The following is a 21,621-nucleotide window of genomic DNA, read 5'->3' on the forward strand; positions in this document are numbered from 1 at the left end:
ATATATACAGTGTCTCACAAATGCACCTCGGCACTCTGCATCAATAGCCAGGGCATAGTGATGAGGGAGCACTAAAGCAGAGGCCTGGAGTGACAGACATCACGCTTCTACCACAGGATGGAAGATAAAAGATGATGGATGATGGAAGATGAGAAAAGTAAGAGATAGGGAGAAGGGAGTGTAGGGGCTGTGTATATGTCTGTGTTTGTAAGCTGGTGTATGTGTAACGGCATTGTGTGTGTGTGTGTGTGTAAGGGCAGTGTGTGTATGTAAGGGCAGTGTGTGGGTGTGTATGGGCAGTGTGTGTATACGGGCAGTGTATGTGTAAGAGCAGTATATGCATAACAGCAGTGTAGGTATTTGTGTGTTTGTAAGCTGGTGTGTATATGTGTGTGTAAAGGCAGAGGAGTGTGAGGGCAGTGTATGTGTATACACGTGTGTATGGACAGGCTTTTGTAAGGGCAGTGTATTTGTATATGTGTGTTTATGGGCATGTGTGTGTAAAGGCAGTGTGTATGGGCAGGTGTGAGTAAGGGCAGTGTATGTGTATATATGTCTCTCCCTATATAACCAGCATTCTGCTAGCATTTCCTGCTGCTCTACCTATCTTTACTTTGAACTAATTACCCCTGAATCCCTTTCCTCAAATGTTGTGATTAGGACTGCATCAAATAATCTATACTTTTATGCTCTTGGTGCATTATTTTGCACTTATCCACATTAAATGTCAATTGACACAGCTCTGACTATTTTTTTTTTTTAGTTTACCTGTTGCAAATCTTTGTGTCATCAGCAAAAAGCCACATAGATATATTAGAGCATATACTACATACAAGTAAATATTTTTTCATTTTAAAAATGTTACCAGACCATGATTATTGTGTTTTCGGATTGTATATGGGAACAAGAAAGAAATCTAGGATGTTGACACAGAAAGGTCATCTCCTTTTATACACACTTGCATTCCTTAAAGAGGTTTTACTGTTTTTGGAGATTTCTTTTTATTTACTTGAGGGGTAAGATGTTCTTATCCTTTTGAATACATAATCTTAGCTGTATTATATATGATATGTTCTAGATAGGGATCTGCTTTCACAATATCCCAATGACTGTTTAAATTATATTACATTTTCCTATATGAGGTAGAAAAAGAGGTAATAAAAAGATCTTCATTAAAATGATTTTTTCACACTCAGTTTCTTAGATTACAAAGTTCGCATTGTAACCATTGTTCACAGAACTGATGTTTTTGATAAATAGCAATCTGTTATTATTATTGTTGGTTGTGGCACACATATGTATTATACTGTAGTACACACATTTTAACACAATTAAATCAATGATTTAATAAATATGTATATTGCAAGCAGCATATCTAAAATGTGGTAAATGCTATAAAATATACAAGAAATTAAATATAGTTTTTTTTCGTTCACATAAAAAGTCACTTGCTGAGAGCAGTAATTGAATTTGAATTGAATGTTTTAAACAACCTAATTTTCTCAGGGTTTTTAAAGAATTAGTCTTTAACATAAATACAAGGTGGTCTGCATGTACGAATGAATAGGAAATCTGAGAGAGTTATACTCTAATGAAAGCATTAAGCTGCAGGGGACAAGAAAAACAAATTATACTTTCTTAATTATATAAGGCAACAGTTCATTGTGGGTTCTCTGCTGTATCAATGTTTCTACAACACATCTCACTAAAATGTATATTATTATCTTCCTTTAAGCAGACATATCATGTTTCTAGACTTGTACACTAAAGCCCATGCCGTTAGTCGTGATTATTTTGTGGGGGTTGTAGCTTACAATAAAGTTTACCAACTTGTTTTTTTCTGAGTAACCTAATAAACATCATTGACAATAAAAACAGCATAGCGATTTTTCTGAGATAATTAAAAAAAAAGCTAAAGCATTTCATTTTCTTCTGTAACTGAGCCATTACTTTTTTGAGCCTACTGCTAGGGAAATAGTCTTTGAGGAGTCTTCTAAGCTATTTCCCCTGGCAGTGACAGTGCATAGATATCATGTATAAAAGTAGTTCCCAACCCAGACATCAAGGCACACTAACATGACAGGATTTAGTTATGTCTGTATTCTATTCTAGTAACCAGATTCAAAAAACCTAGACTTCATTGAGAACTGGGTTGGGAACCACTGATCTAGAGGACCATGATACTTTCTTAACACTAGTAACTAGACATCTCCAACTGGGCCAAAAACAAACTGAAACTGGCCCATTCTATTTTGGCCAATGAATTACAATCCCTGCCCATTCGGCTCGGCACAAAATTGGGGAGCGTTATTAATTCGGGAACAAAACTTTCACAGTCAACCTGATTGTACATTATTGTTTGTTACGAGTACATGCATTTATAGTTCACCATATTTAAAGTACAACATTATTTGAGATATATATATATATATATATATATGTGTGTGTGTGTGTGTGTGTGTGTGTTTTATGTTTTTGTAATTTTAATTATTCTCTCAGTAAGGCTTACTAGCTTACTATTACCGCTTATGCAAATAGACTGAAAAGGTATTATCTGGGATGAGCCGAGCAATTTTTTCTGTGGATACACTAACAATTTTCTTAAGTTAAACAATATATCATATGGTTACTTCAGAAATATTTGTTCATAGTCACATATTTTTTTGTATATGCATCTCTGCCCGGTGGGCCTCTGGCCGTGCATTCCAGGTGCATACTCACCAGATTTACTGCTGCGGTGGCATATTGGGTGCTGTAGTGTGTTGCCACTGGCTGGATATGCCCAGCTGTACACTGTTTGAGTATAAAAACATAATGTATGGCTGCACATATCCAGACAGCAACCATATTTATGTAATTTGGCTGCTTAGTCCAGCCCTGTATATATGTATAATCCACACAACTGATTTCAATGACATTCATTTCAGGTGTAAAATGTTATATAATTATATAAGTATTAATTACTTTTCAAATAGCTATTATTGAGTTTTCATTACTTAAAATAAACTCACCATTAAGGCGGATAAAACTGGTCATAATGTAGCCTAGGAGAATTACAGTTCACCATATTTAATTTACAGCATTGTTTGCTGTAGATATATATTTGTGTTGTGTATTGTGTGTATGAATGTTTTATATCCTTTGTATTATTATTCTGTTAGTAAGACGTACTATTACTACTTTTGCTAATAGGTTAAAAAAATTGGTGCTCCCTAGTCCTTCTTAATTTAAATTTCATCATCCTAAAAAAAAAGCACATCAATATCACAAACACACAGCCACACATTTCTTATATTGTATAAAATATGTTTCGTTTTTTAGTTGAACTATACATTCTCTCTTACAAACATGACATGTACTTTTTATTAGAATGCTCACATCCATATCAAGAACATTTTCATATTATATGAAATAAAGTACTGCTAGAATCTCCATATTATTGTAATGCACAGATGGCAAAAGTATAAAATGATTGATAGTTCTGTTTTTCCAATACATGCATATTGTCTTAGTTAATATTTTTTTAATATGATTCATAATTTATACTACAATGACAATCATAACTTGTTTAATCTTTAACAAATATTTTTTGTTGGCATACTGCTGTGGATATCGTTTTCTTGGTTTTCATTTACCTGGAAAATCTCTCAGAGGGTTTTCAGAAAACTATAACCCCCGTGATTTAATTATATTATCACATGAATTTGAAGTAATGAGCATCATACTACCTAATGATTTACCTTCTCTCTAAGAAAGAAAGAATATAATAATTGTTATAGTTATGATGTGACCAGTTAAAATGTGCTTGCATTTACAAAGCAATCTGATCAGATTCGATGAATAATAAAGTCTAATAAAGTATGTCAAGCTAATACAGTGTTATGGAAAATGTATTTGCAATAAACAGATGTATTTAGATTCCGTAAATAAAACAATTTAAGGTTAATTGTTGGCGGATCTGCATCTGAACAGGTATGCAAGATGATTTATAACACAAAACAGGCTGGCCAGTTTGAGACTGAGATAAAAGGTAAAAGGCTACTATAGAAGTCGGTGATAACTACAGTTAATGAACTTTTGGAGAGAGTTCATAGGAGGGCTACCAAAATGGTGAATGGTTTGAAGGATAAAAATTATCAGCAAAGACTAAGGCAACTCAACACATACAGTATAGCACGAGGAAAGAGGAGATGTGATACACATATTTAAATACTACAAAGTACAAAATTGACATTTATTTCAAAGGAGGGAAAATGTTAGAAGAAGAGGTCATAGTCTTAAACTAGATGGTTAGAGGTTTAGATTTAATGTAAGGAAGTTTTATGTTACGGAGTTGGTTATAGATAAATAGAACAGCCTCCCATCAGAAGTGTTAGAAGTTAATACAGTGAGGGAATTTAAACGTGAGTGTCTAACATTATATTGAATCTAAGACAAGACCAAGGACTGATTAGTACTAGATTCTTACATAACAAAGATTGGACAAATAGTCTTATCTGCTTCAAATTCTATGTTTCTATGAATAAATCTCATCTCAAGCAGGTACTTATCAGCTTTGTCTTAGGAAGAGTAAAGCTGTGGAATTCACTGTAGTTTGTTTTGTATCAAGTGCATAGACACAGAAGGTTCTTTTAGGAAAGAGATTTTTTAAATAGAAAACTAATAAAACTTGTAATGTCTTGATGGTGAATAATTCACAAAAAATACATAGGGAAACATTATTTTTTTGTCTACGTTTTTTTTTCTGCTTATTGTGTTAACATGTGTATGTGTTCGCGTGAGTGTGATCGCATTAGTGTTTGTTAACTTAGTGTATGTATTTGTTATAGTGTAAATGTTAGCATGTGTGTGGTTTTAGCATGTGTGTGTGCTTGTTACTGTGTGATGTTAGAGTGTAGTGTTTGGATGAGTGTATATCACCAATAGGTTTGTATATTAGTGTGTGTAAGTATTTGGTGTCAGTGTGTGAGTGTGTCAGGGTAAGAGTGTGTAAGGGACTGCATCTACCGGACAGGTCTAGAACCCTATGGCAAAGAGCAACAGAGAATCATGCAGAATCATGGTCAAATGGTCCAAGTTTGGGACAGGCAGCAAAGAATCCCAGATCCGTATAACAAGCTGCAGATCACGTAGCCGGGAGTCCAGGAACAAGGAGCAGGCAAATAGGAGAAAATGCTAGGTTTTTGTGCATAAGGCAACAAAATAACCTGGTAATGAATTGAAGGTGTGTTGGGGCTTTATAGTCCCAGCTACTTGGACAATCCCCCTTGGGAGAGGCTATACCCTTACACCAGGGTAGCCTTCTGGGATCATGGGCATGTCTTCCCTGTCCTCCTGTGATGGACATGATGGGGGGGGGTGCACAGCACGCCTCTAGTGGCTCTGAGTGCGCCAGCTGTATCAAGCACTGCTAGAAGTGTTGACCGCAGCACACGTGCGCATGTCAGCCCACACATAGTGAGGGGCTCCACCCCCACTGCCTAGCTGCGGGTGACAGGACCTAGTGGAGGCATCCTGGAGTCTGCACTTCATTGGCACAATGTCAGGACAGAGTGTCAGGTGTAAGCCTTGGGTTAGTGGGTCAAGATGGAGGAGGGATGAAGATAGTGTGTGTATGTACTTTATGTGTAAGTGGTCTTAGAATGAGTGGGTTTTAAAGCACGTTTTAGTTACTTGAAGGGGGTGCCAAAAAATACTGCACCAAGGCACTACAAGCCCTAAGCCTACCTCTGACAGTCAGATGATTTGTAAGAGAATAATTTTAGAACCAAATACGCATCAGAAAAGAATTATGGTACAAATGGAGCCAGATGGTGCCTGCATGTACATGTGACATATACAGAGAGATAATTTTAGTTTTTGTTTTCCTTTCTTTTCACAGAATCTTTTTTGTTTTCTGTTACATTTTCATTACAGATGCAGCTGAACAGTTTCGTTTGAAGGTGTGGGAAAATAAAATCCAGAGTTCAATCAGTAGAGAAACAATCTGTTACATCCTTTAGGCTGTTAGTGTTTGATACATCACATCATTTGATGACAGCTAACTATATTTTAGGCCAGTATTTCTGCATCCTAAGCAACCGATGCTCTATACTATAACATATCTTTGCATGGACTGTCCTACGTGACTGCTACTTTTTTGTACAAAGGTCCTTCACAAAACTGTTCCCTTTGCTCCTGACATTTCTATAATTTTTCATCTTTATTGCAATGCCATATTAGCAAGGACCTTTGGCCTTACTATTTCCAACACTTTTACAGTTCTTCATACTTAACAAAAGTACACTAGGGTGTCTATTAATCAAAATAAATGTATGAAAAATACAAGTTAACAGTATGCAATTAAAAGTCGTGATCCTACAAGTTTATAAGAGAAGTTACTTCACTTCCGCTTCAGCGACAGGAGTTAGGCCAAGTTGTATGCATGTTGGATAGACTTGTCTATAAATCATGCAACTTTAATCCCATATGTACTCGGGGAAGATTGCTGTATATAAAATAGTAGGGATTTTTTTTGCAATTGCTTATTTTCAAGACAAGAGAAATACAAAACAATGTATGTGAATATAAAAAAGGACAATGTTGCCACAAACTTTATGAAAGATTAATGATGAAATGTGTCAAAATTACCCTAGTGGAATACCTTGAGTTGTCTGCTATTTAGAAAGATATAGTTTTATGGATGTAATTTCAATTGTAGGGAGTCAAACTGATACAAATAGGGACATTGGCCCAGTAAATCAGTCCTTTGAAAATGCAATCTCTATAATAAGGCACTGTTTTCCAATGCAAAGCTCAGTAACAGCTTTTTAAAGCTAAATTAACTGCAAAACACTCACTTACGTTCAAAGCAAAATACACAGTCGAATATAATGCCTCACACCCTAGAGGCATTTTTTACTGGCATTTTCCCCTTACATCCATGAGCCAATTTTATTGGCATTATACCGCAATTAACTTGTAGGCTAAAAAATTGGTTGTAAGTACATACCATGCTTTGTTGCAAATGTCAGATAATCCAAATGATACAGAACCTGTGGCTGGTGAAACTGTTTTTTACAGTAACATGGGCACCATGTCAATTTGGCACCCTCAAATATAACAGTTTATAACCCAAATATTGTTTACAAAGCGTTTATTATTTGTAAGAATAGTAAGCATAGTACAGCAGGATTTATTGTCTATTGTCTAGTGTTTGAATACTGAAATATGCAGTTTTGACCTCTTAGTTTCCCCGAAACATGACAAACCTAGGCGTATGATTATACTCCAGGGATGTTGCACAAACTGGTGGGTTTTTTTGCCTGAATGGCTGCCTGAAAAGTGTCAAACTGATCCTAGTGAAATACCCTGTGTATCTTCTTTTCAGTAACAGTATCTGCTTTTCAGTTTTCAAGATATGTGACCACTATTTAGGTTAGGGTCTCAGTGTGCCAAATTTAAAAGAAAGTGTTATAGGTTAATATTTTTTTAAGAGGTGAAAAACCCAGGCATATAGGGTGGTTTCCAATGCTCATGATGACATAATCTAAAGGAAGCTATTTCTAAGGTATTCCAGCCAACCACGGTAAGAGCCATTATCTACAAATGGAGAAAATGTGGAACAATGGTGAACCTTCCCAGGAGTTTCCAGTTTACCAAACTTCTACCAGTGTAGCTTAATTTAAGCCATTCTGCCAAGAAGAGTGAGTCAGAATTCCTCCACAGCGATGTAAAAGACTCACTCATCACAAATATTTGACCAAGGGTGGCACAACCATTTTAGGGGGCAGCTACTTTTTCAAATGGGTGATATATGTTTTGATTAACTCTTTACCTTCAATAAATGAAATGATAATTTAAAAGCTGTATTTTTGGTTTACTCACTTTGTCTATGTCTTATTCTAAAATTAGTTGGTTGTCTGAAACATTCAAATGTCACAAATTAGCACAGATAGAGGGAATCGAAGAGGCAAATACTGTTTCACAACACTGTAAAAGTAAAGCTGCGATAAAATGATTTTTTATTAAGTCATTTTTAAAAATTGTATTCATACTAAATAATGCTGCATATATGAATATAGTTTCAAATGAAAGCCCTACTAATGCTGACAAAATATGTATGTGAGTCCACTTATTGAGAAGGAGGAAAATTGGGATTGAAGAAAGATATAGTAAAAACACAACAATTGCCTTGCACCACTGGGCCAGTTAACAAGGCCTACCCCATGGGGCAAATGTTCTGACCCTTTCCCTGTAAACATGCAAATCAGATCATGAATGCATGTGATATTGCTGCACTGGATCACAAGATAAAACATGCAAACGATACTGCTATCATGCATACATGTTTAATAGATCGATGGTGCGATTTTACCCATTGCATAGGTCAATGGGGGGTAGCATTGTCTTATGTAGCCTGTGGTTCCTCTAAGCTCTTGAGTACCAGCAAAGGATCGGTGGGTGAGCATTTTTCCCATAATCAGTGCAGATCTGCCCCTGAATGGATGAATGCTTGTCCAGGCAATGAAGAGTGATGGCTAGACTAAAGGGCAGTTTAGAGGAATAACATCACATAGTATACTGTACATGGGTTCCCTGATCTATTATTATATAGAGGTCTTCCATCATAAATGGATCATATTGTATGTGTATCAAAAGGAAGGCCTGTTGCATTTGAAGGTGCCACAACAAAAGACATATTGTTTATTGTACCCGCTACAGCCTTTCATTCTGCTTTTTCACTAATACCAAAGCATCAAATGAACCACAATACATTTTTTTATTGTTTCTCTAGAGATATCTGGCCGTTAAAAATTATAAACTAATCATAGACATAAAAAAACATCAACATATACCGGTAGAAATTGGTTTACAAATGTTCAAGTTCTAGAAGAGAAAGAAATAACTTAAAAAGCTGTAAATTTGATGGATGGAACATTTTAAAGATACTTTGCAGTTCAATGGATGATTAATGTGTTTAAGTAAATTTTTTATTGTATACTTTCTAGTGCCTTTTACATTATCATCAAGGCACAATGTTGGTTGTGTTGTGTCATCTTTCCAGCTACAACTATGCTATTGCTAATTAAGCTTGCTTTTTGCTTGTATCTTTTACAAGACAAGATAATCCTCATAATGAATGGAAGAATGAGCTGACCTATATGGCACTATATTATAGTTCATAGAATAATATACATTTCTACCTGTCTATATGTTTCTATATTTTTTCTTCAAGTAAACTGAAAATTGATAAATCTTTTTCGTTCACATCATTATAAGAAAGTTTGTTCTATAGAGGAAAAATTGATATAGCCATATTAGCCAAACACAAAGATGACCTCAGGAATCTCAAAAGCTAATATAACTTTACAAGTTTTTCCGTGTGTGCCAAATAAAATGTATCTACTTTAACTACAAACTCCATATATTTTTCCAAATGCAGATACACTACAGTTGGTTTAACATGTTTAGCACATAACATGGAAACCAACATAGCTTTACGTTTACGTGTGTTTCCTTAGTGTATGAAATGGGATTACAGAATCATAAGAGCTTTTAGACTACTCTACAGTACTGGTTGAAAACTGATGAGAACATCCAGAACAATGCATGATTGTTAGTATTCTTATATGTGATTAATGTCTTTTGGGAAATGATGAATAAATAACCCACACATTGCTACTATTAAAAGAATAAAAGATACCAGGATATACACTATAATGTGATGTTATGTTTATATATTATAGCTATAATTATTTGCGTAAAAGCCTAAACCACCCACAGTTCCTCTCAAGACTGATATACCCTTTTCCTTTTTGTCTAGAATAAAGGAAGCTGGTTTAAATCATAAATTTTGGAAAACTACTTCTCCCAACTGTAAACAATGTCCAGTAGTTTACACAAATCCAGTATGTGGATCTGATGGCCATTCGTATTCTTCCCAGGTGAGAGCCACAATTTGTTTGTGTAATATACTGTATACATATGTATATGTTTATGCATGTATGCTGAAATATATATATATATATATTTCTTTTATTTTTTTTGTAAATATTTGTTTATAAATGTGTTGTACCGATTCTGAACCGAGAAGGTGCATTTTTATTTGCATACAAACTTTTGTACTCACTTACATATCTCCATTTTATCATTGTTCACTGTTTCAAACCATTGCTTATCAGGAACTAAAAATATGTCAACAAAGTCACTTGCAAGTAGGGATTTCAACTGCTCATGATATAAATGAGAAAAACCCAATTTGAAATCGGAGTAGAATATAGATGAGAAGGGTCTAGACGGTTTTTAAATTAGATTATTGATAAGACAAAATGCTTTTATTTGTCGAAAATGTTCTTATGGTGTCACCTATAACTGATGTGACCCAAACATATAGCACCCACTTGGCATGGGTCATGTGTATAATAAAAAAAAAATATTAGAAAAATATCTTTCCTCAGCCTCCTTGGAAAGCAGTGTAGCCAATTTCCTTCTGCGTAACCTCCCATGTGTCCCGCTTTGGTATCCGCTTTGGGGTTTCTTCACTGAATGGGCACTTGCCAATAGAGATTGCGAGATAGTTGTGGTTTTAACTTTCTCACTTCACTATTCATTATGAAGATCCATCACTAGCAAATTTTTCCCACAAGGACATAAATTGTCATGTACAATGCCTAATTCAATGAGACTAGATAAACCTGACTTTACATAATTGCTGTGCAGGGGAGAGCCTACTGGGGAAGTCATACGTGGCATCACAGGAATTCATCTGTGTCTATTGAGATCATTGGGGGCCTTAAAATAAACCCAGGTGGATCTGTAGACAGCTTTCATATTTCTCTGATAGAGGCAGAGGGCAGAAAGAAAGAAGTAAAATAGGAGGGAAGAAAGGGAGTGAGAAAGAAGGACAGAAACAAAGAAAAACTGAGAGAGAAGAGTGAGAGAGGAAGTAAATGCAAGGAGGGAGAAAGAGAGAAAAAAAGACAGAGAAGAAAAAAAGAGGGATGAGGAGGATCAATTATTTGAACTGGTCCACTTTTTGGAGAAACTGAGTCTCATGGCGTGCTGCAGGATGTGTGTATCCATTAATGCAGTGCTGCTGTTGCTTTTGGTCCTTTTGGTCTCTTCCTTAACCTTGAGATGATGCTGCTATAGGTGAAAGGTGAGTCCTGAAGGTGTCATGGACCTCCTCCTTTGGGAACTCCCCCAGAATGTTGTTCCTGAATAAAAAAAAAAATCAATCACATTTTTTCTAAGCCAAGTGGCCAGGAAACAAAATTTGTTACCCAGAAACTAATGTAGCAAAAATGAAATACAAATTTCGTCCAAATCTATTTTGCTTACTGTAAACAAGTCTAGTGAGAATGTAGGTAGAAAGTGTAAGAGAAAGAAATTAGGCAGGAGAGGCATAGAGAAAGAAAGAATGAGGAAAAGAGGAAGGGAGAGAGGGAAGAAAGAAGAATGCGGTAAGAAAAGTGGGAGACACATAAAGGGGAGGGAGAAAGAAACAGTGAGAGAGACAAAAGATGGAGAAGAAAGAAAGGCATATTACATATTATCTGCATCTATTGCTAAGATCTTCTGTGGCAGTTGTGTCTCTGCTTCTGTTATGTAGAGTGAGGGCATCTGGTAGTGAGAAGTATAACTCCAATAAAATGTAATAAAAATTAATTGACTGTTTGATGAAAGCCTAGAAAATCTAGGGCAGGCTCCAAGTTAAGAAAAAGAGGATGAGTAATGGCACCACTGGCAAATAAATGAACAAATGGATAACAAATATTTTATTAGTTTTTATTTGTTTTGTTGGGGACCCATCTCAATTTAGGAGATTAACCCCTTCGTTCCCCTATAGACGTCCAAAAAACGCCCACAAAGAAACCCCTATGGACGTCCCGGTACGTCCAGCCCTTCGTGCAGCGTCAGGGACACATCCCTGCCGCTGCACGGGAGACCAAGCAGTCGTTTGACAGCCTGGACTCCCCACTGACAGCAGAAGCCAGCTTTGCCGGCTTTCTGCTGTCCGATCGCCTGTAACAGCTTCCGGCATGAAAGCCGGTAAGCTGTTACACTGTAAACTGCCCGATCGCGCGATCGCACAGTTGCAAACGCGCAAACGGGCATTCCCTTCCGGGTTGCGTCACAGCTGACGTAACCCGGAAGGTCATCGGAGGACCTCCAATGAGGCACAGAGACGCTACGATCTGTAGAGGACCTGCATAGAGATCACAGTGTGATCGGTGCAGGGGGATCGCGGGGAGGGGAGTGAGAAACCATCTCTCTCACTCCCCCTCCCGTCCTGTAACAGAAAAGCTGAAAAAAAAAAAAAACGGTTAGTGATTTAAAAATAATATTAAATAAATCATTAAAATAATAATATAAATAATACTAAAAAAAATATAATGTGAGCTGTGATGTCACTGTGACATCACTGGCATGTTCAGGAGGTCCCTAGGAGGACCTCTTACCATTACTGTGTAAAAAAAAATTAAAATAAAAAAAAATATATATAAAAAAAAAGATAATAAAAAAATTCTTAAAAAAACCTTACATCCCATTGCCCTAGCATAACATCTAGCCAGTATAACCCTCCTGCCCCCGTTCACAACCCCCAAACCCGTTAAGCCATAGGCATAAAAATTATGCAAAATTGTACACCTAATAGTATGTTCCCTGGTGCTGGGAAAGTCTTGAAAATCTATATAAATTAGGTATTTCTGAAATCAGGACACCTGAATTGATAAACTTGGAGGGGATTTTCCATCACTTTACCTAATTTTGTGAGGATTCAGAGGGAAAATGTAAAAAAAATTAGTTTATTTTTCTAATTTTCGCTAGTTTTTACTAAATTTCTCATTCTAAATTTTCAGCTAATCATCCAACTATGGTATCAAACGAAAGCTCTATCTCTCCTTGAAAAAACAATATATAGTTTGCATGGGTACACTATTCACAGGAACAGAGAATAATCGCTAAACCGACATACCCCAAAAATGGCAACATTGCTCTGTGCTTTGAGGTACCAAAAACCCCTGGGATTGAAGGGGTTAATGTAAGTGCACAAATTAGGCTACATTTATTAAGAATAAAGTTTGTCCGAATGCACAAGGGTACTATTTGAAATTATTAAAGAAGACAAAGACAAATTGTGCATGAAATATTGTTACAGTAAACATTTTAGCTTTTTAGAAACATAATTACAAAAAGTGATTACATGATTGCCAACAACCAGCCACAAATTCTCCCAGCTCAGGCACTTTGAGGGTTACAAAATGCTATGCTTTATGGAGAATAATTAGCAGATTCTTGAAATATCTTGCCCTTTGTGAGGCATTAAAACTCACTTATCTGTTGCAAAGAACTTCAGATTTGCTGTAATTACAGAAATTGGACCTGATTATTAATTAGAAATGCAATCAGTGAATGTCAGCTTTCAAATTTTAGAAGTCAGAAATGTGTTTTCAGAAACAGCCATGAACTTTTTAAGCACCGTGAACAAATAGCTATACTGCAGAAAAAAACAAAGACAGGATTTCAATAAATCATAATGCATCACCACCCCCAAAAAAGCAACTACAAAGTGTTGCAGCCTGGATGAATGAAATCGTGTTTTACAGTGCGCATGGATCCAGCGGCCCAGAATATGTAGTCTGTGCTTCTTCAGCAGCACATGTAGCATGGACCCTTCCCCCATCTCAACCTGATCTGCACCCCCAACCTCAACTTTTATCCCCTAGGGAGGATATCTTGTTGCTGACACAACACATGGACCTGAATTTCTGTTTACAGATTTTTTGTTTTCTTTTGTAACATGTTATATAGCAGCTTCACTGGCGTTATCATTTTGATTGTATTATTTACAGCTCTTTTATATATTGGCATATGCATGGTATACGCTGAAAGTAAAGCATTTGTTAAAAAAATAAAAGATGTTCATTCTAAATCATCTTTGGAAATCTTTATCTCGTCCGATAATGGACAAAAATTAGTGTTCTAATATTTAACCAAACTTGTACTTTCATGTTGTAGTGTAAACTTGAATACCAAGCATGCAACTCAGGCAAACAAATCTCAGTGAAGTGTAAAGGACAATGTCCCTGTTCATCAAGCAAACTAAGAAATTCCAACAAAAATAATAAAAGAGGTAAGAAGTTGTAATTATTATATTTGTTGATTTCAACAAATTATATGCCTGGAAATAAATTATATAATGCAGAAAATGTGAGTATATTTTCTTTCCATTAAAAAAATAAATTATATAAATGAAAATAAACTTTCCATTAAAATATTTTCTTTATCATCATTTCTGTTTTTTAAAAAATATTTACCAGTACATGATTTATTTTAATACAGCATGTACATTATGTAACTTTATATTGTTACCTTTGCCGGAGCATGCTAATGTATATAATTGTTATGATAATAATTTAGGGGTTGGAAATATAAAGATGCTATAAATATTGGCTCGTATACAAGATATGGTTTAATCTCCAGGTAAAGCCACAGGCAGCCACAAAGTTGAAGCTTCAAAAGCATAACTAAGAACCTTTTAATTATAATAGTTAGAATAATAGTTCATATGAAAATGATTGTCTGTGTTCAAGCAGGAGATATATATTTAAGAAAAGCACCAATTGTCAAAGTAAAATTAAATCAATATGTAGAATATGAAGGAGTTAGCTCCACTTTATAGTCGTGAAAGTCACAATAATACATGTAGAATCTGTTTGTACATTAAGTAGTACACATAAAATAAATTATTTTACTTCTAAATGTTTTACATAAATGGCTACCATTAAGTTGCAAAGTCACACTGGACTTTGAATTATATGAAGCTTATCTAGCTGGTTTAATTTAACAAATACCATATTCCACAGATTTCTAACAATTACGCATTCCCACCAAATTGCAACGCCAACATAAGTTTGATTCAGTTGGGGAGAATTTTTCAATTTTGGAAGGGACTAGATACCAGAAGTTAATCAGTTTAAATTGATTTTCCACGATATCTACACAGTGAATAATATTATTGTAATGTTCTATAACCTTGAACCATTCATTGTGTACAACGTTACTTCAGTTCATTGAGGTTTGCTGACATTTGTTTATACCCCGCAACAACATTTTAATCGGGTTGAGGTTTAGACTTTGACTGGGCCATGGCAACCCCTTGATTCTTTCTTTGTAGGCCATTCTCTTGTAGATTTGTTGGTGTGCTTGAGATCATTGTCCTGATGCATGGCCCAATTTCAGCCAAGCTTTAGTTATCAGATGGCCTCACATTTGACTCTAGAATACAGAGGAATTCATGGTCTACTCAATGTCTGCAAGGTTCTCAGGTCCTGTGGCTGCTTTGCAAACCTAAGCCATGCTGCCATGTTATTTTCCACGACTATATTATTAAAATTACTGAAATCAAATCAAAGACGGAAAAAAACAAATGTGTGTAAAGACAACTTGTTGATGTTATTACACATAAATCTTTGCCTTCAGTGTAAGAAAAATACTATTTTATAAATATACAAGTAGGGGGATGAACCAACACGTTAACAACATTTGTAAATTCTGAGCAAGTGCCAGGATTTTTCCTGTCATTTACCAACACTTGTTCAATAGATAATATCCTTTTCATGTTTTGTTCCTGTGAAGATATTCAAAAATCCATTTCAAATATCTGTAATAATATTGATTCTATGATTCTATCCTGACACTTTAACAACAAAAATTATTTGAGGTCACTCTGTGCATGATATAACAAGACTTTTTATTTAGCTGAATAATTTTCTTCACAAAGAACATCGAGTAGATAAGATCAATCAAAAATTACCAAAAAAATACATCTCACCCATACATTACAGTTTTATCAAAAGTAATTTGCTAGGATTTTCTTAATAACAGTTCCCCTGGTGGCAAAGATATTATACTAATTTCATGAACTTGTTTGCTGATATTAACACAGAAATAAAATACATAGTTTGTCAACTAGTGCCCAGAAATTTTTTAAGGACCTCAATCTGCAATCGACTTTGTCATTAGTACCAATGTGGACTGTGACCACTTGGATCATCACCACATGCCAAACTCAAGCACCCAGGAGACAGCAAACTGTTCACAATCTGCATGTGTTTGTCAGGGTATGTTATTACATGCATGTATTTGGGTACATTAGTGTGATTATCTGCGTAGGTGTGTTACTGTGAGCATCCCTACTTTAGGCAAGGCTCTAGATCTGCCCCTGCTATGACTTGAAAAATAAACAATATTTTTATTAAAAAGTAGTTGTAGTATAAATTAAAAAAAACTGCAATTCTCAGTAAAGCATTTACAGTTGGGGCAACATAGCAATTTAAAGGGTCTATTCAGTTATCATATGTGCATATGGTGTTTGGATCGCCCCTTTAATGATCCTCCATAATCACTGCTATATTTGCAGTAAAGAGTTAGATGCCAGCTGCTGGAGCAAGGTTGCAGGCATTTGGACCCCAAGTGAACTATTGGCATCTAAAGTTATATGAATAATCTACAGATGTTTGTATTTTCATCATAAATCATAGGTTTCAACCAAACCGTAAGTATAGTGTCTTCTGTGCATACAATTTACAATACCATAATTGCACTGTAGTGATTTCACCGGAAAGGCAGATAGATTAAACTATTGTTTATATGTACTTTTTTATTTATTTTTTTATAATTTGAGGTACATTGTATATACTGGATAAATGTGTGGCTTTTGCAATGGAATATTGCTAAAGGCAATGAATTGTTAAGATGAAAAGGTGCAACTTTTTTCCAGAATAACCACATATAATAGTTGAATACATACCAGCACTCTTGATTGATTTGTTACAGCTTTGGGTTATATAAAAGTTGTATAAACTAAACCAAAGGGGTTTCTAGAGCTGATCAGTTCCTGACAGTTTTATCCCACTGTTCGATGTAATAGCTGAAGGGACCCTGTAGAAAACTGTAATATTGTGTTATGTTTATGTTACAGATGGTTTGCTTCACTAAAACTGATCCCATGACCATTTTGCTTGCTCCTAATAAAAGAGGGAAATCATGAATGGGATACATAATTGTAGATTAGTGTCATGAAAAGAATAATCTGAGAGTCATCTGAAGAATAAATGTGGCTCAGGTATTAAGCCTGCAGTGACCCTAAAAATGGTACATGCCCTACCTTGAAAAAACAGTACAGATTTTGCTTGAGGTTGTTTATAAGGTATTATGGGCTGTTTAAAATTGCTATATTACATTTAAGCTTGTGCACCACTCTATAATAACGAAAAACATATCCGCAAAACAGCTACACTGCAAAGTAATTTTGGCCAATATTGTTAGTGCTTTGTGTAGCTGAATGATGTAGATTCTTAGATGGATCCCATGTAAGCCATATCTGTTGTTATTGGAATAATAGCAGTGCTAGTTATCTAGTATATATGAATATATGTATGTATATATATATATATGTATATGAATTTATATATATATGTACATTTATATACATATATGTATACCCTATTTGCTCGAATATAGGACACAAATGCTCTGAAAAATACCCCTCATCTTATAATCGAGGTTGTCTTCTAATCAGACCTCAAATGAGGTCTGACTATGAGACTAAGATCCAGATCCCCCGCAGCGCTGGTTCTTAGTCTTGTAGTCAGACCTCTATTTGAGGTCTGATTAGAAGACGGCCTCGATTATAAGACGAGAGGTATTTTTCAGAGCATTTGCTCTGAAAAAAACCTTGTCTTATAATCGAGCAAATACGGTATATATATATTATATATATATATATATATATATATATAGAGAGAGAGAGAGATAGATATGGTATATATATCTATCTATATATATATAGATATATATATATATATAATCATATAATGGAAACATATTTGTTATTAGATTTCTTTAGGCATAATCTGCAGACAAATGATTTTGAGGCCATTTTGGAGAAACTGCTGATGTCATCATTGACATGGCAATCGGTCTCTGTTTCACAAATCTTTTAAGCAGAACAGAACAGTGATGCATTTATTAGACTTAATACAGTCATTGTTAGAACGATGTCACGTAGCAAAAAAGAACTCCACAGCTGATGGAATATGACAGCTCCTTTCAGCTAACAGCAATTGAGCCAATAATCAACATTCATTTAGTTCAAAAAATGTCCATGCTTTGTGATTACTAAGCAAATATACAATTGAATAGGCTATTGACTGTCATTTTTATTGTGTGTAAAATGTTAAAACCTTAACGTTTTCAGGACAGTTTTTGAGACTTTTTCTTGGCAAGTGTTCAGAGATACACTTTTTTAAAAATGCATTTAACTGTGATGTTAGTTTGGTTGGTTTGGAATCATTTAGTATAAATTAATGTCACTTATTGCTCTGTTTCCTAATAGAATACATGCACAATGGAAATATATGGGGGTTAGAAGCAGCAAAGTTGTGGGAGTTGGACTAAATGTCCTACTCACCTATTCTTTCAGATATAAGTAAGGCTCTCTTTGAATAGTGTTCCAGAAAACTTCCTTTACCTGCACACCTGGAGGCTGCCATTGTTGTCAGTCATGTAATATCTTGAGTAACTTTCCCAGCTGAAATACCAAACTAAGCTGATTCTTTATGAAAGTACTAATTAGCCTTGTGTATTCTGATTTGTACGAATTGTGAACTTACAGAGAATTGGTAAATTCACAAAACCCTGAAAACGAGGCCTGACCCCCACAGACAAAAACAAAAAGCTCAGAATTTTTGCCTGAAATTCGTGGATCTACATTCACTCACATTGTCAGGAAGAGGGCATGACCTAAAGCGCTAACTGAAGGCAATAAAGCGGCACTTGCGGTGATAACCTTTCCCTCGATTGGCAGATTGGGGAGATGACGTTACTGCACGAGCGTCACCGTATTGCCGTCAGTTCCCATGAGGGCAAAATGACTGCAATTACATCGACATCCTCTCCCCCCATTGGAGGATCGGGGAGAGCTCGTCACCGCATGCACCACTTTATTGCCCTCAGTTGGCTCCTTCTGTGATCGATTGGTGAGAGGATGCCATCACAGGCACCACCACTTTGGCAAAAGTTCCTGACGGGTTATTTTTGTGGAGATGCGAACGAAGAAGGGAAGGCAGAAGATAAAAGATGAAGAAGAAGATGTGGAAGTGGTTAGCAAAGAAGGTAGGGAAACATTTAGAGAGTGAGAGAGTGACTGAGAATGTGATTGTATTAGAGTCAATATAGACACCGGGCACCAAACGAAAAATACCCCTGAATTTTCAGATGAAACGAATGGGTGGGGAACCAAATTATTTCCCCAAAAACGAATGGGCCAAAAACTAACCCATTTACACATGTCTTGTGCTAATGAAGTCCATTCCTCCATTAGTCAGAGTGTTCACCTGCGTGAATAACAATGATTTTGTTTAATGTGACTTTTCCTAGACCTTTTAAAATGCCTATTCATTCTTTTATGGCTCAGCTGAAGCACTAAATGACTCTACATTGCTTTATTGGCAGTTGCTTATTCTGGTGTACATGAGCAGGTCCCAGGGAACAGTAGCCCCTCTGCCACATAACAGGGAGACGTTTGCGCTTTTGGAAGATCAGGCTTCCTGCAGGGCACTGTTCAATGGACTGGTTAAAAGAGAGATAACTGATCTCCCCAACCAACCCAATGAGGCTATGTAGGACTGTGCTGAGTAATGGTACATAACTTAAAAGTGTTTTCAGGTTTTCATGTAATATGTATTTTGTTTTAACCATGTTTGTATTAACTACAGCAATGCTCCTCAACCCTCTCCTAGGCATACCTAGCAGTCTAGGATTTGGGTATTACTCAGGTGTGTTTACAGACTAGCAAGCCATTAAACTGAAAGGGATGGGGTTTATGCTCTTGTATCTATATGTCTGCACACCCCTTACTACTACTTGGACTGTAAGCTCTATGGGGCAGGATATTTATACTGTAAACTGTAAAGTTGACTTGTGCACATGGACCAAAAATGATTTGGACACATTTTTGCTTTTGTTTTTGATCCATTCTTTTTTACAACAAATTTTATTTCCCGCCCTTTTCGGTTTGGACCATATTTGGAGGTTTTTTTAAATTTAGAAACAAAATTTGTTGTCATTTACCATCACTCATTATCTTTCGCACTCTCTCTCACACTCTCTTTCTCAGTGTCTCCCTACCTTCTCAGAGTCTCCATAGTTCCACTTCTTTTTCTGTGCTTCTTTTTTTCTGTTATCTGCTTCTCCTCCTCCTTCTTCTTCTTTTTGTTTTCCGTTTCATCATGCTTCTTCGTTTTCATGTCAACAATTTCTCTTTGTGATCAGCTGCGTTAACTTGACCTTCTGGAGTACAAGGCAAAGCCTTGGCGTGCACCACAAGGAAAACATCTTCCCCCCTTCTTGGAGGATTTATCCATGGTGCACGCTGAGGCTTGGCCCTAATGCAAAACAGATCTGCAGAGAAAGAGAAGGGGAGAATCATAGGTTTGTCTGCATTATTTTGCCCCCCTGGGAGCCTTGGCGCACACCACTTAGGTATGAACGCTTCCCATTCCTCCAACCAGGGGATTGATTGTCCCCATGGTGTAGACAGAGACTCCATCCTGAGGACAAGTGTTTCAGGAGCCCAGGGTAATGCAGCAGATCAGCAGATCAAGAAGCGGATCACCAGAAAAAAAAGAAGTGGAGAACAAGAAGAAGAAGAAGAATCTGAGCTGTTGAGACAATGAAGCGGTTAGTGAAGAAGGCAGGGGGTCATTGAAAGAGAGAACGAGAGAGATTTGTACAAATTTAAATGCACAAATCTATTGTAAAACATTAAATAAATCTGTTAGATCTTAATAAAAAAATACTCCAGAGGGAAGGGGGTTACTGAGAGACATATGAAGTAGTGATGTAAAGGAATGTCATAATTCTTTACAAGGACGTTGGTCACTGTGTCTGAAACACATTCATAGGAAAAATGGAAATAAGGCAGTTATGAATATACTATTTAAAATCACTGATGACTCACCCAGGGATGAATTTGAATGTCTATGGGCATATGAAGATTTTTCCCCACTCTTTGGAGCAAAAATGGTAATGGATAATGGCATTTTGAGGGCTATTTATAATATAATAATATAATAATAAATAATAATATAATATAATAATATAATATTTGAATATTAATGTGTTATTACAAACTGTGCTAACGATGTAGCTTGCTTTGTAAATATTCTTTAACCCCCTTCCCCCCATAACCAACAAAACAATTTTTCCCATAGGAATTATATATTAACAATAACCATACTAAGAATTTTATGATTTATAGGTACTTTATGGTGTTTGGTGAGCTAACATTCCAGAGTCTATTAATTTAATATTTAAACTAGTGCGTTAATGTTCCATAATCCATTTGTTTGTTGCTAATGTATACTAAAATTGATTGTAATAGCATAAATATCTTTGATTAGTGTTAGGCATGGCCTAGTACAACTCTGGGCAGTTTGTAAAGTGGGATTTATCTAATTAAGTATGCATTTTTTGATTACTAGCTAACCTTCTGCAACCTTTACATTCTGCCTTTACATTCTGCCTTTTGTCATTTAATATTAATTTGACAATCTATCAAATAAAATTATA

The 21,621-nt window shown here is 35.8% G+C and overlaps 1 protein-coding gene across 1 annotated transcript in view; it reads left to right on the plus strand.

Moving 5' to 3' along the window:
- Positions 1-21,621, plus strand: part of SPOCK3 (SPARC (osteonectin), cwcv and kazal like domains proteoglycan 3) — an 85,107-nt gene that overhangs the window by 48,740 nt on the left and 14,746 nt on the right. The window contains exons 5-6 of the mRNA XM_053459947.1: positions 9,806-9,926; positions 14,005-14,119. Of these exons, the coding sequence (XP_053315922.1) occupies positions 9,806-9,926; positions 14,005-14,119 (236 nt within the window). The remainder of the gene's footprint in view (positions 1-9,805; positions 9,927-14,004; positions 14,120-21,621) is intronic.

The sequence above is a fragment of the Spea bombifrons genome, chromosome 1 (genome assembly GCF_027358695.1).
Source record: "Spea bombifrons isolate aSpeBom1 chromosome 1, aSpeBom1.2.pri, whole genome shotgun sequence".
NCBI lineage: Eukaryota > Metazoa > Chordata > Amphibia > Anura > Pelobatidae > Spea > Spea bombifrons.